Genomic DNA, 13,413 nt, shown 5'->3' on the forward strand with positions numbered 1-13,413 from the left:
AAATTGTGATATCTGTGGTAAACTCTGCTCCAAATGTTGTGCTTGTTGTTTGGATTAAATTTGGTTGGGTAAAATAAAATATTAATAATCCGAAAATTATTAATATTTCATAAAATTATTAAAATATCAAATATGTAATCCTTGATAAGGATTAACCTAGGGGCACCACCGGCTTAATCGCCGGACCCAACTTTAATCACAGGTAGTCTCTTTGAAGCGTGAAGTTTCTAATCTTTAAGCAATAGTTCACCACAATCATCACAAAGTCACTCTGAAACAGTTGAATTCTAATAAAAGTTGACAATATTTATTATATATAAAATAAAGAAGAGGTATTGGCAATACAGTCAATGAATTTCAGTTATAACTAAGTTACATTCTAAAACACTTCACTGCAATGGGAGGGAAGCGTGAGGTGATTATATTCATCTGCATGAAAAGTGTAAGGCACCGGATGGACACTAGAGGGAGGCAGAGTGTGTGTGTGTGTGGGTGAGTGGTCAGCTGGCTTCTCTTCAAAATGGCCGACCCGGAAGGACCGGCCGGACACAAAATGGAGGACAAAGGGGTGTGTGTTCGACCCAAGATGGAGGGCAGCCTATGTGTGTGTGTGCAAGTGTGTGTGTGGCTGGGAAACTATACCGATCTCGACCTAAAATGGCCGACCTGGAGTGGTAGGCCGACACAAGATGGATGACAAAGGGGTGTGTGTTCGACCCAAGATGGAGGGCAGCCTATGTGTGTGTTTTTATAGGGAAAGGGTTCGTGTACGCGCTTCCGCACGTGCCCGTGGGGAAGAACTAACGCTGTCTAGATGAAAAAGGGCCGCGAGGTACTCGCTTCACCACGGCTAGGGTTTAACCGACGTTTAACTGGTGAAAGGAGTTCCCCTCGGCTCATAGACTATCTTAGACCCGCTTCAGCGGCTCGGTGAAGAGTTAAATAGCTAGCGTGTAAACACTCGGATTCAGTAATGCATGTATGAGCACAATTACAGTCAGACACAACAGTCACAGATTAATTTACAGTATCATATCAGTCAATCATGTATATCTATGGATATATATCATCTAACTCTAAACAATTCTAAGCCCGGACTTGAGTGATCAATTCAGTCTTACTTGGCTTGCTCGCTCAGCTCTGCACACGCGGGTGCAGTGGTTTGTTATGGTCGGTCTCGCAAGGTTCCTCCGGCGTGGAGGGGGGATGCTCGTGTAGCGGGCGTCCGCTGTCCCGGGAAGGAAGGAGCGGAGGGTTGAGAGCAGGCAGTCGAACTCAGCTGGCCACGCTGGGTTTTTGGATCTGCTGTCGTCTCAGTGGAGGAAAGGGGGATCTCACAGCTCGCTTCTTCGGGTTGAAGGCACTCGCCTGGTCGAGGCGATGCGGGTCGGGTTCAGGATATCAAAGCTAGCTTAGCTCTGATGCAGGGGTCGTCAGGCCTGGTTGCGGCCTTGCTGCTCGGCTGCGAGGAGGGGGGAAGGGCGGTTTGTCTCGAGCTAAACCACACGTCCTGTCGCGACGATTTGTCACTTAGAACTGAAGATTTTCGGGCTTCAAACGTGTATATGTTTTGGGGTGCAGGGCGTGTCTTTGCTGTGGTCGGGGCACACCGATTGGTTCACCTTATCTCGCTGCTGTGGGACAAAGGAGTCGGCTCGGTTCCCTGTGGTTTTTATCACGGGTGTGGTATTCAAATTGGCCAAATGGCCAGGTATGTGGGGGTTGTGTGCTCCCACTGTCTCCACATAGACCAGCTAGTATTCAAACAACATGTCTTTCATTCAATATCAGTGTTCATTCAATATCAATGTTCCTTCAATATGTCTGGCCCAACAAAGGTCAAGGTCACTGTGACCTCTCGAACGCCATTTTCAAGCTTGTTAACGCGATATCTGAGGAACGCTTGGACGGAATTTCATCAGATTCGCCTTAAACATTCACTTAGGCTCAAGGATGATCTGATTAGATTTTGGTGGTCAAAGGTCAAAGGTCAAGGTCACTGTGACCTCTCGAACGCCATTTTCAAGCTTGTTAACGCGATATCTCAGGAATGCCTTGACGGAATTTAATCAAACTTGTCTCAAACATCGACTTGGACTCAAGGATGAACTGATTACATTTTGGTGGTCAAAAGTCAAAGGTCAAGGTCACTGTGACCTCTCAAACGCCATTTGCCAGCTTGTTAACGCGATATCTCACGAATGCCTTGATGGAATTTCATCAAATTTGCCTCAAACATCGCCTTAGACTCAAGGATGATCTGATTAGATTTTGGTGGTCAAAGGTCAAAGGTCAAGGTGAGCTCTTGAGCGCCATTTTCAAGCTTGTTAACGCGATATCTCAGGAATGCCTTGACGGAATTTAATCAAACTTGTCTCAAACATCGACTTGGACTCAAGGATGAACTGATTACATTTTGGTGGTCAAAGTTCAAGGTCGCTGTGACCTCTCACACACCCAATTTCCAAGCTCTGTAACGCAACATCACCAGAGCGCCTTGACGGAATCTCTTCCAATTTGCCTCAAATGGCGATTTGGACTCCAGAATGAACTAATGGCGGAGGCATAAGTCCGCGTTGCGGTCGTTCTAGTTATGTATTGTCTGCTTTCTGCCTTTTTTTTTTAAATCTGTATGTAAAGTGCTTTGTAACTTGTTTTGAAAAGCGCTATATAAATAAAGGTATTATTATTATTATTATTATTGACTCGTCCTCCTGGACCTGGGGAGAGCCCTCGCTGTCCTGGTGGTGTGCTTGATGCCATGTGACATCCGTGCGCAAAGTAGCCTAGTGTCCAACAAACATTTTTTATGCTAATTTCTACTCAGGTGTAGGCTACAACCATAAACACATTTATTGATAGGCTATGGGTAGTGTCCCGCTAGCCTATCTATCATTGGTGAACTCCATGCGTAAAGCACGTGTGTCCCAACAAACATTATTTTACGCACACCGCTGACTTCAACTCAGTATATAACCAAAGACATTTATTGATATGCTATCATTGGGTAGTGTCCTATGGTGATCTATCATTATTGGATTAGTATATTTATTATTAAACAAAGGGAATATGGATCATTACCTGCCACGCCGCCCACCTGGGCGCCTCCAAATCCAGTCACACTCCCGCTGGGAATAGTTTTCGCAGCAGCCTCCTCCGCCGGCGTCAGCTCATTTTCTGGGTCGGCGAGGGGACCAGCCCCAACCAGCCGGTCCGGGACCGAGACTGGGCGCGTGCTGCCAGCTTGGATTTGGCTCTGCGCCTGACATCATTGTACCGTTTCCTGCACTGTTCTCCAGTACGGTCGATACCAGACACAGAGCTCACGCTGGCAGCAACGCGCCGCCAGGCCTCGGCCCTCCCCTCGCCAAAGAGGACCCTGCTATTGACCTCGACCTGGATGGATATGCATGGATGGATGGATTAATGAATGGATGGATGGATTAATGAATGGGTGAGTGAAAGGGTCGTTCTATAGTGATTCAGAATTGATAGTAGTGAAGGATAGATCACCTCGTGCATGAGCACCTCCATCTCGTCTTCTCTGAATCTCTGTGCCTGTGGTGTCGCCATGATGATAGCACTGCGCACAGCTGCTGACGCTGTGCTTTTAAGGGGGCAGGCATGATCACAGCTGTGAAAGATGTTTAGCTTAAACACGCCTATACGGAGATGTGCGCCGAGATGACGTGAAGCGCAGTGGGCCGACACGCCGACAATTAGGGCTTTGCGCTATTCCAGCGCAAAACGGGTGCTAACCCAAAAATACCGCCATCGGGAAGATAGAGCCCAAAAACTTTCAGGAAGCCAAAGACTTTGTAAATTGCATAATCATTGTTCACATGTAATTAAATTTTTGTTCCCATGTAAATAAATCATTGTTCACTCAATCATTTGTCTGTAATTGAACTGTTTGTACTTTAGTTTTGCTAGAATTTGACAGGATTATCAGAACTATTTTCACAGTAGGTGATAGGGATACATTTAAATCACATTAGCCTTTATTTGGACAATCACTACTTATTAATATATTCATATACATTTTCATTTAAGTTACACATAGTTATTGTGCATACCACAGACAGATGTCATATTCAGATAACCTGTACCTTACATTTGCAGCTCCTCTCTATCTCACACTGTGCCCTGTCACCGTGTCACTGTTCCCTCTACAGGGCCAGAGAGTAGCCTTCAAATGTGCATCAAGACAGATGTAATCTGATGTGTGTCCTATAAGTATATCTGACTTTCTGTTTATTGTATGAAAGCCTGTGTATCCATTCGTGAATATGCAAGAGTGCATCTCTTGGCCAATATCTATACTTCATTTAAGACGACTTCTGACTCCTGGCTCCATCGTTTTTGTGTGTGTGTGTGTGTGTGTGTGTGTGTGTGTGTGTGTGTGTGTCTGTGTGTGTGTCTGTGTGTGTGTGCAGGCTGTCAGGCTGTCTGCTGACAGAGGAAGGCTATGCTTCTCTGGCCTCAGCTCTGAGCTCCAAGCCCTCCCATCTGAAAGAGCTGGACCTGAGCGACAATCATCCAGGAGCCCCAGGAGAGCTGCTCTTTGCTGGACTGGACTCTCTCAGGTATGGAGAGCCAACGTCTGCTAGAAGGCTGAGAGTCACATACACATTCTCTGTCACACTGAGAAGACAAGGAATACTGTTCAATGGTTAATGGAGGATATGAGTGGAAATCCATATTAAAGGTTATTAACTCATTGAGTGCCAATGACGACTTTAGTCGTCAATTCATTTAGTGACGTAGAGTGCCATTGACGACTAAAGTCGTCAATTGCGTTTTTTGACGGGGGGATGTCGATCTAAGCCTCTTACATCGCCTCTTACAATATGGGAGCTATTGAATGTGTCTAACCTATTTTACAGAACCCTTAGGTGGCGACAGTGCTCTCCAGATTACAGAAATGTCAGGAATACAACCTGAAAAAGCCGTGATCAAAGCGAAACCGCTCATGCTGCAGCCCAGAGCCATGTAGATTGCTCTGGCTGCTGCTTGACGGTGCCTGGCAACAGCAATCAATCCGCGCACACAACTGCTCCTCTGCCTCTGTCTGTCTGTCTGTATATAGTTTCTCCACACGATTACCCACCAGAAAGGCAGCACCCGACCCCGAAGGGCCAAACCTTTACCTGCAGTCCCGTTTGGCATTTCCTTGTGGCGCTGTGAGCTGTCGCAGCGCTGTCGCGCTGTGAGCCGCACCGCCCGCAAAAACGGAGGCTCCGAAAATAGACTGGGTGCATGTGGGGAGGAGTTTGCAGCTCAGTGGGGGAGAGGGAAGTGGGGCACGCAGGCTCCACAGAACTACACCAGGTCACTACATCAGAAAATATTAGCTAGAGTCAGTGAATGTGCTTGAAATGCTGCCTTTCACAAAAGGGTGAATATCTCAGCTTCTAGATAGAAATGCATGTTTTTGCTGTTTTTGTCTTCTCCGGCTGATAACTAAAGAACGGAAAATGGTATCAATAAACTTTTTTTTGCTGATGATACAATAGAGTCTCCTTGTTCTTTTTGCGTGTTCGGTGTTTACATAGTAATATCACACAATATTCTGTGGGCCTCGAGAAATCACTGAAAACGCTCTGAAACTCTGGCACTGGGAGCGTCCGTTCTCCAAAAGTGGCTGGCACTCAATGAGTTAAAGGCAGACTATGTAGGATTTGTCAATTGCTGTTAGTAAACACAGCATCCAAAGTTGGCCCCTCTCCTGCTGCTCCACATGCTAGCATGTCAGGTGACACCCCCCTGCTCTGTCTGTCTGTCTGTCTGTCTGTCTGTCTGTCTGTCTGTCTGTCTGTCTCTCTGTCTGTCTCTCTCTCTGTCTGTCTGCCCATTCGCTGGCTATCTCAAAAAGTTAGGAATGGATTTGCACAAAACTGTGTATAGAAAAGTAAGTCATAGGCCAACTTAGAACTGATTAACTTTGATTGATTGATTGATTGATTTATTCGATGAATGAAAAAAGTAGAGCACATCATACACAGGAATATAAAGGCCACTCATACATCACCATCAAGGATAAAAACACAATAAAGTCCGAGGACTTGTTTCCATTGTGGTCCTTGGTCTCGGACAAACAACTCAGACCAACATAAAAACAGGCATAACAACAAAGAAACATAAAACTACTTCAATCATATAGACTATTAAAAAAAACCCATTTAAGATGTTAAAACAGTTTTACCAAAAGCAATATAAAAGACATTTGAAACAAGACCCAATCCCGAAAATAAAGAACACATTAAAAGGCTAAAAAACCAATCTGACTAAGATAAATAAAATAACTTTAAACAGGCTATAAATTAACAATACTCAAAAATATTTACATTTACATACCAGAACCAGACATGAACCAGTTTTTGAGAGAAGTTTTAAAGCTGCTCAAGGTGTCAATCAGCTTCAGGCTGTCCGGAAGACTGTTCCACAACAGCCCGGCTGAGTATTTAAAGGAGTTTTTGTTCATACAGCTCTTAAATTTAATGGGGACAACGTTGTGGGAGCTCCCTCTGGTGGAGTAGTTATGAACATCACTTACCTTGATGAAATAATTTTGGAGATATTTAGGGACCATGTTATGCAAGATCTTATGGACCAGGCACAGCTTGATTTGATTCACTCTTTCCTCCACTCTGAGCCACCTGAGGCTGGAAAAGTGGCCAGGCAGGAGGTGGGTTCTGGGATGGAGAGAGTGTAACAGCCGTACTAGTTTGTTTTGTGATATTTGAAGTTTGTTTTTGAGGGCCTTGGTGATGCCGGTGTACCAGGAGGTACATGCGTAATCAAAGTGACATTGTATCAAAGCGCCCGCCAGAATTTTTAAAGTACTTTTGTCTAGGAAGGAGGAAAGTCTGGCCAGGAATCTAACCTTCTGATTTATTTTGGAGATGGTTTTTAACGCCATACTCTCTCCCGATACTTTATTGTCCAGGATACAGCCGAGATATGTGATTTCCTCCTTGCTTTCAACGGTCACGTTGTCGACTGTGATGGTGAAGCCAGGGGATTTTTTAAGTTTGGCGTTAGAGCCAAACAGGATTGACTCGGTTTTTCCTAGATGGAGAGATAATTTATTATCTACTAGCCATGTACTTACTTTCTGGAGTTCTTTGCTAAGGATAAGTTCTACCTCCTCTTTCTCTTTGTGGGAGACCAGGAGAGCCGAGTCGTCCGCAAAGAGAAACAGGTCGCAGTCACATGCCGACCTTATATCATTTACATATATTAGAAAAAAGAGTGGACCCAATATACTCCCTTGGGGCACCCCGCACCGTAGGGGGAGAGGGGAGGACAAGGTACCGTTCACATCGGTAACCTGCTCTCTTCCCTTTAAATAAGACCCCACCCATTTGAGGGAGGTGCTGTTAAATCCCAAGGACCTGAGCTTGTACAGGAGGATGTCATGGTTTACTGTGTCGAATGCCTTCTGAAGGTCCAGCATGACCATCCCACAGTATTTACCAGAGTCTACTTCACGCCTTATGGAATCGTTTAAATAGAGCAAGCAGGAGTCTGTTGAATGTGACTTCCTGAAGCCAGATTGAAATTCATACAGCAGATTATGCAATGATAGATAACTTTCTATCTGATCAAAAATGACTTTTTCGATTACCTTTGATATTGAAGAAAGAATTGAAACAGGACGATAATTGCCTGGTTCCAGTTTGCTTCCTTTCTTGTGTAACGGGGCTACTTTAGCCAATTTGAATTCACGGGGAAACTGACCTTGTGTTATGGACATATTAATTATAAACGTTATAGATGGGGTGATGACTTCAGCTGCATCTCTTAGAAACCTGGACGGGATATTATCAAGACCGGTTGCTTTAGATGGGTTCAGGGCCTTGAGTCTTTTAAGCACCTCCCCTTCAGACACTTCTGTAAAAGAAAAAGCATCTGGCTGAACGTTCATCTTTTTGTAGAATGAATCAACATGGCTCTCACCAAAAACCCCTGTAAAGGTCGGAAGTTTGTTTACCAGGGTGTCTGCTATAGTGGTGAAGAACCTGTTGAAGCAGTCTGCAACTTTAATTTTATCTGATGTAACTGTACCATCTATAATCAGGGTCTTATTTATAGTTTTTGTCCTAAGTCTGTTATTTTGCCCTAGGTGTTTCAAGGTTTCCAATGCTCACTGGACAAAAGGGGGCGTGGCCAATCACAAAATGGCCCCTCACTTCCACATGGATTCACATAACACCACAAAACTTAGAGAGGTTGGCAGAGGTATGCGCAATGCACCCTGTTCACATTCACACACAGTCACACCTGGAAGCTGAATAGTATAACCAGTCTGATCTGCTCACCACTGATCAGCTCCACTGAAGCAGTTGAGGTTAAGGGCCTTGCTCAAGGGCACCTCAGTGGTGGTAACCAGGGAGGGGCAAGCACTGCTTTTACACTTCCCCCACCCAGATTTATCCTGCCGGCCTCCGGATTGAACCAACGAGCCTCCAATCATAAACTCACTTTTCTAACCTTTAGGCCACCACTGCCCACTGAGTCTATCCTCTTTTGTGTGTGTGTGTGTGTGTGTGTGTGTGTGCGTGCGTCCATGCGTGCGTGCGTGCGTGCATCCGTGCGTGTGTTAGGGCTGCTGCGATTTGCAATCAAATCACATATTGACGATTAAAGGGAGTGATCGCCAATTGGCTTTTCTACAGAGATATTTAAGGTGATTTGAACTAATTCTCTATCTTAAGACATTATACAAATAATCTCTAGAAGCTGCACCCTACTGTACACTTAGAGATGTTTAAAATCAGCACGAGTGAGGGGGGAAAGCCGTGCTTAACGTTAATAGCACTCTGCCCTCTCCATTTTCCTCAATGAGCACCGTCAAGTCAGCCAGAATGTAAAAGTATGTCTTCCGCCGCGGGCTTTCAAAATTAAATGTAACGTTAACCTTAATATAAATTTGAGTAATGCTTTAGTCTAGTTTCACACCATATGTGATCATAACATCACAACCAGTATTGTTGATGTGTAAGCTATTTCATGTAGGTTCCTCATAGTTAAGGCTATACTGTATATGAGTCATTTAAGTTTATTTTTCGCTGCGTGCTTTTATTTTTAAGGCTAGAAACAGAAGTGGTTGTGTTGTTTGCCGTGTTCTGGTGACACGAGGTTAGCAGCAGCTGTCCCTGTGAATAACATGGCGATCTCGTTCCAACTTGACTCCAGGCTCTGTGTTGTGTTACTTATGATGAAGAGTCAGAGTGCAACAGTGCAACACTGACTTGACCTGACAGCTGGTGTTAAATCAAAATGAACATGGAAAAGTAGACTACAGGAAAAAAAGTCATGGAGTTCAGCAAGAGGGAGGCCAGGAGGGAGGCGGCTTCAGAACGCATGGAGTCGGTCTTGAGTCATTTCTCATAGAAATATATATATATATATATATATATATATATATATATATATATATATATATATATATAAAATATAATCTATGTTTATTATTATTCTACAGGCTGCATTCAATAATATATTATGATCGATTGTTTTTTCCCCTCTAAATTATTAATGCCATTAACTCATTGAGTGCCAATGACGACTTTAGTCGTCAATTGCTTTAGTAACGTTGAGTGCCAAAGACGACTAAAGTCGTCAATTGCGTTTTTTGACGGTGGGACGTGTATCAAAGCCAGATCCATCTCCTGTGAAAGTATGGTGGCTGTTGAATGTGTAAAAGCTATTTTAGGGACCCATTAGGTGGCGACAGTGCTCTCCAGATTAGAGAAAGGCCAGGAGAAAACAGCGAAGAAGTCATGAGGAAACGGAAATCGCATCGATATGCATGAAGCATAACGTTAGCTGTGCCTGTGAACAGCAGTCAATCTGCTGACACCACAATTGAGCTCCTCCGTCTCCGCTGCGATAGCCCCTCCATATGATTTAGTTGCCGACACCAGCCTCTTTCTGAAAAGTTACATTATTCTCAGCTGGGAGCCGGGACAGGCTGTGAAAAAGCGGGGGGATGCAGCGCACTTTTCAGTGCAGATGGAGCAAAAGCAGAGCGAGAGCAAACGCAGCGACACTCAGAGTCGTGCAGAGACACTCCCACGAAGGAGGAGGAGGAGGGGGGTGGGGCACGCAGGGCAGCGTACAACACACAACACCCACACAGCAGGCTCGATTGACAGAGACAAGGAAACAAGCTATCTGATGCCCACCAGCAGTAAATCAAGACCAGCAAGAAGGTGTAGGGTCTGTGTAGCTCCTTTCACAACAATACAGACACAGGTCGGTTCTTTAGAACGGGCGCTTTTATTTCTTTTGGCATCTCTTGATTGTGTCCACTCCTTTCTCTCTCTTTTATGCCTTTTACGCCATGCGCCTTGCGCCGTGAGAACTATATTTATGAATCAAAAACAATACAGAAATATATCAGCAAGCTGAACAGTATACAGCATGAAAACGAATTATAGCATGAAACAAAGTCCATTTACATGTAACATAAAATACCTCGTTGGCCGCTTGTAGTGAAACGAGGTCCTTGAATCCTTGAAAGTCTTTTGACAGTCTGCTTAGACTTCAGATGTCAACTCTACAGTCTTGAAAGCACACAACAGCTCTAGCTTAGCGAGCTAATTGACAGCTATACAGCCGGCATGGCCACACTGCAGAACATACGGTCCGGCAACAAACTCCGTCGTAGCAGCACCAAAACAAAAATTAGTTCCGCCTTGGAAGTGAGTGTAAAACACGAAGGAACATTAGTTCCTGAACAGAAACAAATACATTTTAAGTCTTTTAACCATACTTCAAATCAATTATTATTTATTTATCTATTGAAACTATTTATCTATTTATTAAATTAAATTATTATCCACCACTAATTATGTAGCATGAATTTATAGCATCTGACGTTTTCAGCATTTTAATATAGCATTTTTAGCAGCATTTACACTCCCACCAAAATCACTCATAACTCGATATGTGGGATTTTCTTTTAAATAAAGATTAGGAAAGGAATCAATAAAACGTTTAAAGTCTGAATGAATATGACCTTATGTGTGTGACTTATTTAGCTTCAAGTAAGGTTACAACCTTGTGAATAGGCCTTTCAAGGTGGACTTGTCTGGTAAGTGTTTTTCCTTTATCAAGAGTAGTGTCACTGAGTAGTAGCTTCAGCTTTCGCACCATGCCATCTGCGCTGGGGTGAGCTTCTACAACCCTGGCGAGCTTCCACTCATTTCTTGGCGCGCTGTCATCTTGTAGAATCACAATGTCATCTACTTGTGAATTTCGTGATGTTCTTTGCCATTTCTGCCGTTGTTGGAGGTTTAGCAGGTATTCGCGTTTCCATCTTTGCCAGAACTCATTGGCTAAGAACTGCACTCTTCTCCATCTTTTGCTCAGATAGAGGTCTTCTTTGCAGAACTGTCCAGGACGTGGCAGAATAACTGATGATTTCATCGTTAGTATATGGTTGGGAGTGAGAGGTTCTGGGCCAGTAGGATCGTGAAGATGCTCAGCACTTAGTGGCCTGCTGTTGATTATAGCCATTGTTTCATAGAGAAATGTCCTCAGAGATGTGGTGTCGAGTCTGCTTTGCGGACTTGTCGAGCATGGCAGTCAGAATACTTCGGATCGTGCGAATTTGGCGCTCCCAGACTCCGCCCATATGGCTCGCTGAAGGGACGTTTACTACAAATTCACAGCCGATTGTTCGTTGACGTTCTGGATCCATTCCTTTGAGCAACTCAGAAAACACTCTCCTTGCGCCCATGAAATTTGTCCCCTGATCGCATCTTAATTGGCGTACAGGTCCTCTGATGGCTACAAATGTTCGAAGCGCATTCATGAAGGCGTCTGTAGTCATGTCGTCTAGTGTTTCTACATGCACTGCTCTGGAGCATAAGCAGGTAAACAACAATCCATATCGTTTTAATTCCTTTCTTCCTTCCTTTACGATGAAGGGGCCAAAACAATCGAGACCGCAGTAAGTAAAGGGAGGGGTTGTTTCGGTTCTCTCTTCCGGCAGATCTGCCATTTGTTGAACCTCTGTAGTTCTTCTGTATCTCCTGCATTTTACGCACTTGTAAATGTGTGAGGAGACTACATTTCCACATCCTAAGATCCATATTCCATTGGCACGTAACTCATTCATGGTCATACCTCTTCCCTGGTGGTGTACACGCTCATGATGATGTTTGACGAGCAGGGCTGACACATGAGATTTCTTCGGAAGTATTGCGGGGTGTTTTACGTCATGATGCAAGGCTGATTGGGACAGCCGTCCTCCCACCCTGAGGACATTGTTCTTGTCCAAGAAGGCATTCAACTGGTGTAACTTGTTGTGCTTCTTCAGGGTGTCTCCCTTCTGGAGTTTGATCTTCTGGATGTCTTCAGCGAAGGCTTCTTCTTGCACCAGCTTGATAATGAAGATCTCTGCTTCTCTTCTTTCTTCAAGGCTGGTTGCTTCATTTGTTCTTAGTTGAAGTCCCTTGAATTCTCTGACAAATCTCTTGAGCCTGGCGACAGCTCTCACTGCTCTGGACCAGTCAGAAAACTTAGTGAAACGGTTCACTGTTGAATTCACTTCTTTCACTGACCCTGAGCTTTGCGAAGCACAGGGTCAGTGTTTTCTACTTCTCCCACCATTTCCTCTTCACGTGGAAGATTCTGTTACCAAAGAAAGTTGGGTCCTTTCAACCAGTTAGACTCTTTCAGCTGAATTGCACTCAGCCCCCTGGAGGCGTGGTCGGCTGGGTTATTTTCGGAGCTGACATGTCGCCATTGTTCCGTGTTCGTGCTAGATCTTATACGTTGGATCCGGTTGGCTACAAACGTATGGAACCTCTTAGCATCGTTGTTCAGGTAGCCAAGGACCACCTTTGAGTCAGTCCAGTAATACTCTTGCAGGTTTTCAATCTCAAGTTCCCTTTTGACGACATCGGCGTTGCGAACTGAAGTCACGGCTGATGACAATTCAAGTCTGGGGATGGTGGTTAGTTTGGTAGGGGCTACTCTTGCCTTTCCCATGACAAGTGAGCAACTGATCTGTCCTGTTTCGCTTATTGCTCGGAGATACGAACATGCACCATATCCATTGGAACTTGCATCTGAAAAGTTGTGAAGCTCGTATCGCATGACCTCGCCGAAGTTTGATGCAAGGTAGCTTCTTGGAATCTTCAAAGCTGCCAAGTTAGGCAGGTCTTTAAGCCATGACTCCCACTGTGGCAAAATGTTCTCAGGGAGTTTTTCATCCCAACCTACTTTGTCTCTGCATAGTGTCTGAAGGATCTGTTTGCCGACTAGTATGAAGGGGGCCACAAACCCTAGCCCTGAGGCGACGGTCGAGAGAACTCCTCTCCTTGTCAGTGGATTTTCTTTGACTGTGACCCTGAATTGGAATTCATCCGCTTCGACACACCACTGAACTCCAAG

General features: G+C 44.6%; 2 protein-coding genes across 2 annotated transcripts in view; both read left to right on the forward strand.

The window, feature by feature from the left end:
- The window catches only part of LOC310775920 (NLR family CARD domain-containing protein 3-like), a gene marked incomplete at its 3' end in the record, with an annotated part of 420,457 nt that overhangs the window by 59,836 nt on the left and 347,208 nt on the right, over nt 1-13,413 (forward strand). The window lies entirely within an intron of this gene.
- The window catches only part of LOC310774943 (stonustoxin subunit beta-like), a gene marked incomplete at both ends in the record, with an annotated part of 80,108 nt that overhangs the window by 46,954 nt on the left and 19,741 nt on the right, over nt 1-13,413 (forward strand). The window contains one exon of the mRNA XM_083635033.1: nt 4,437-4,586. Within this exon, the coding sequence (XP_083491159.1) occupies nt 4,437-4,586 (150 nt within the window). The remainder of the gene's footprint in view (nt 1-4,436; nt 4,587-13,413) is intronic.

This window comes from Poromitra crassiceps (genome assembly GCF_964638095.1).
Source record: "Poromitra crassiceps genome assembly, chromosome: 4".
NCBI lineage: Eukaryota > Metazoa > Chordata > Actinopteri > Beryciformes > Melamphaidae > Poromitra > Poromitra crassiceps.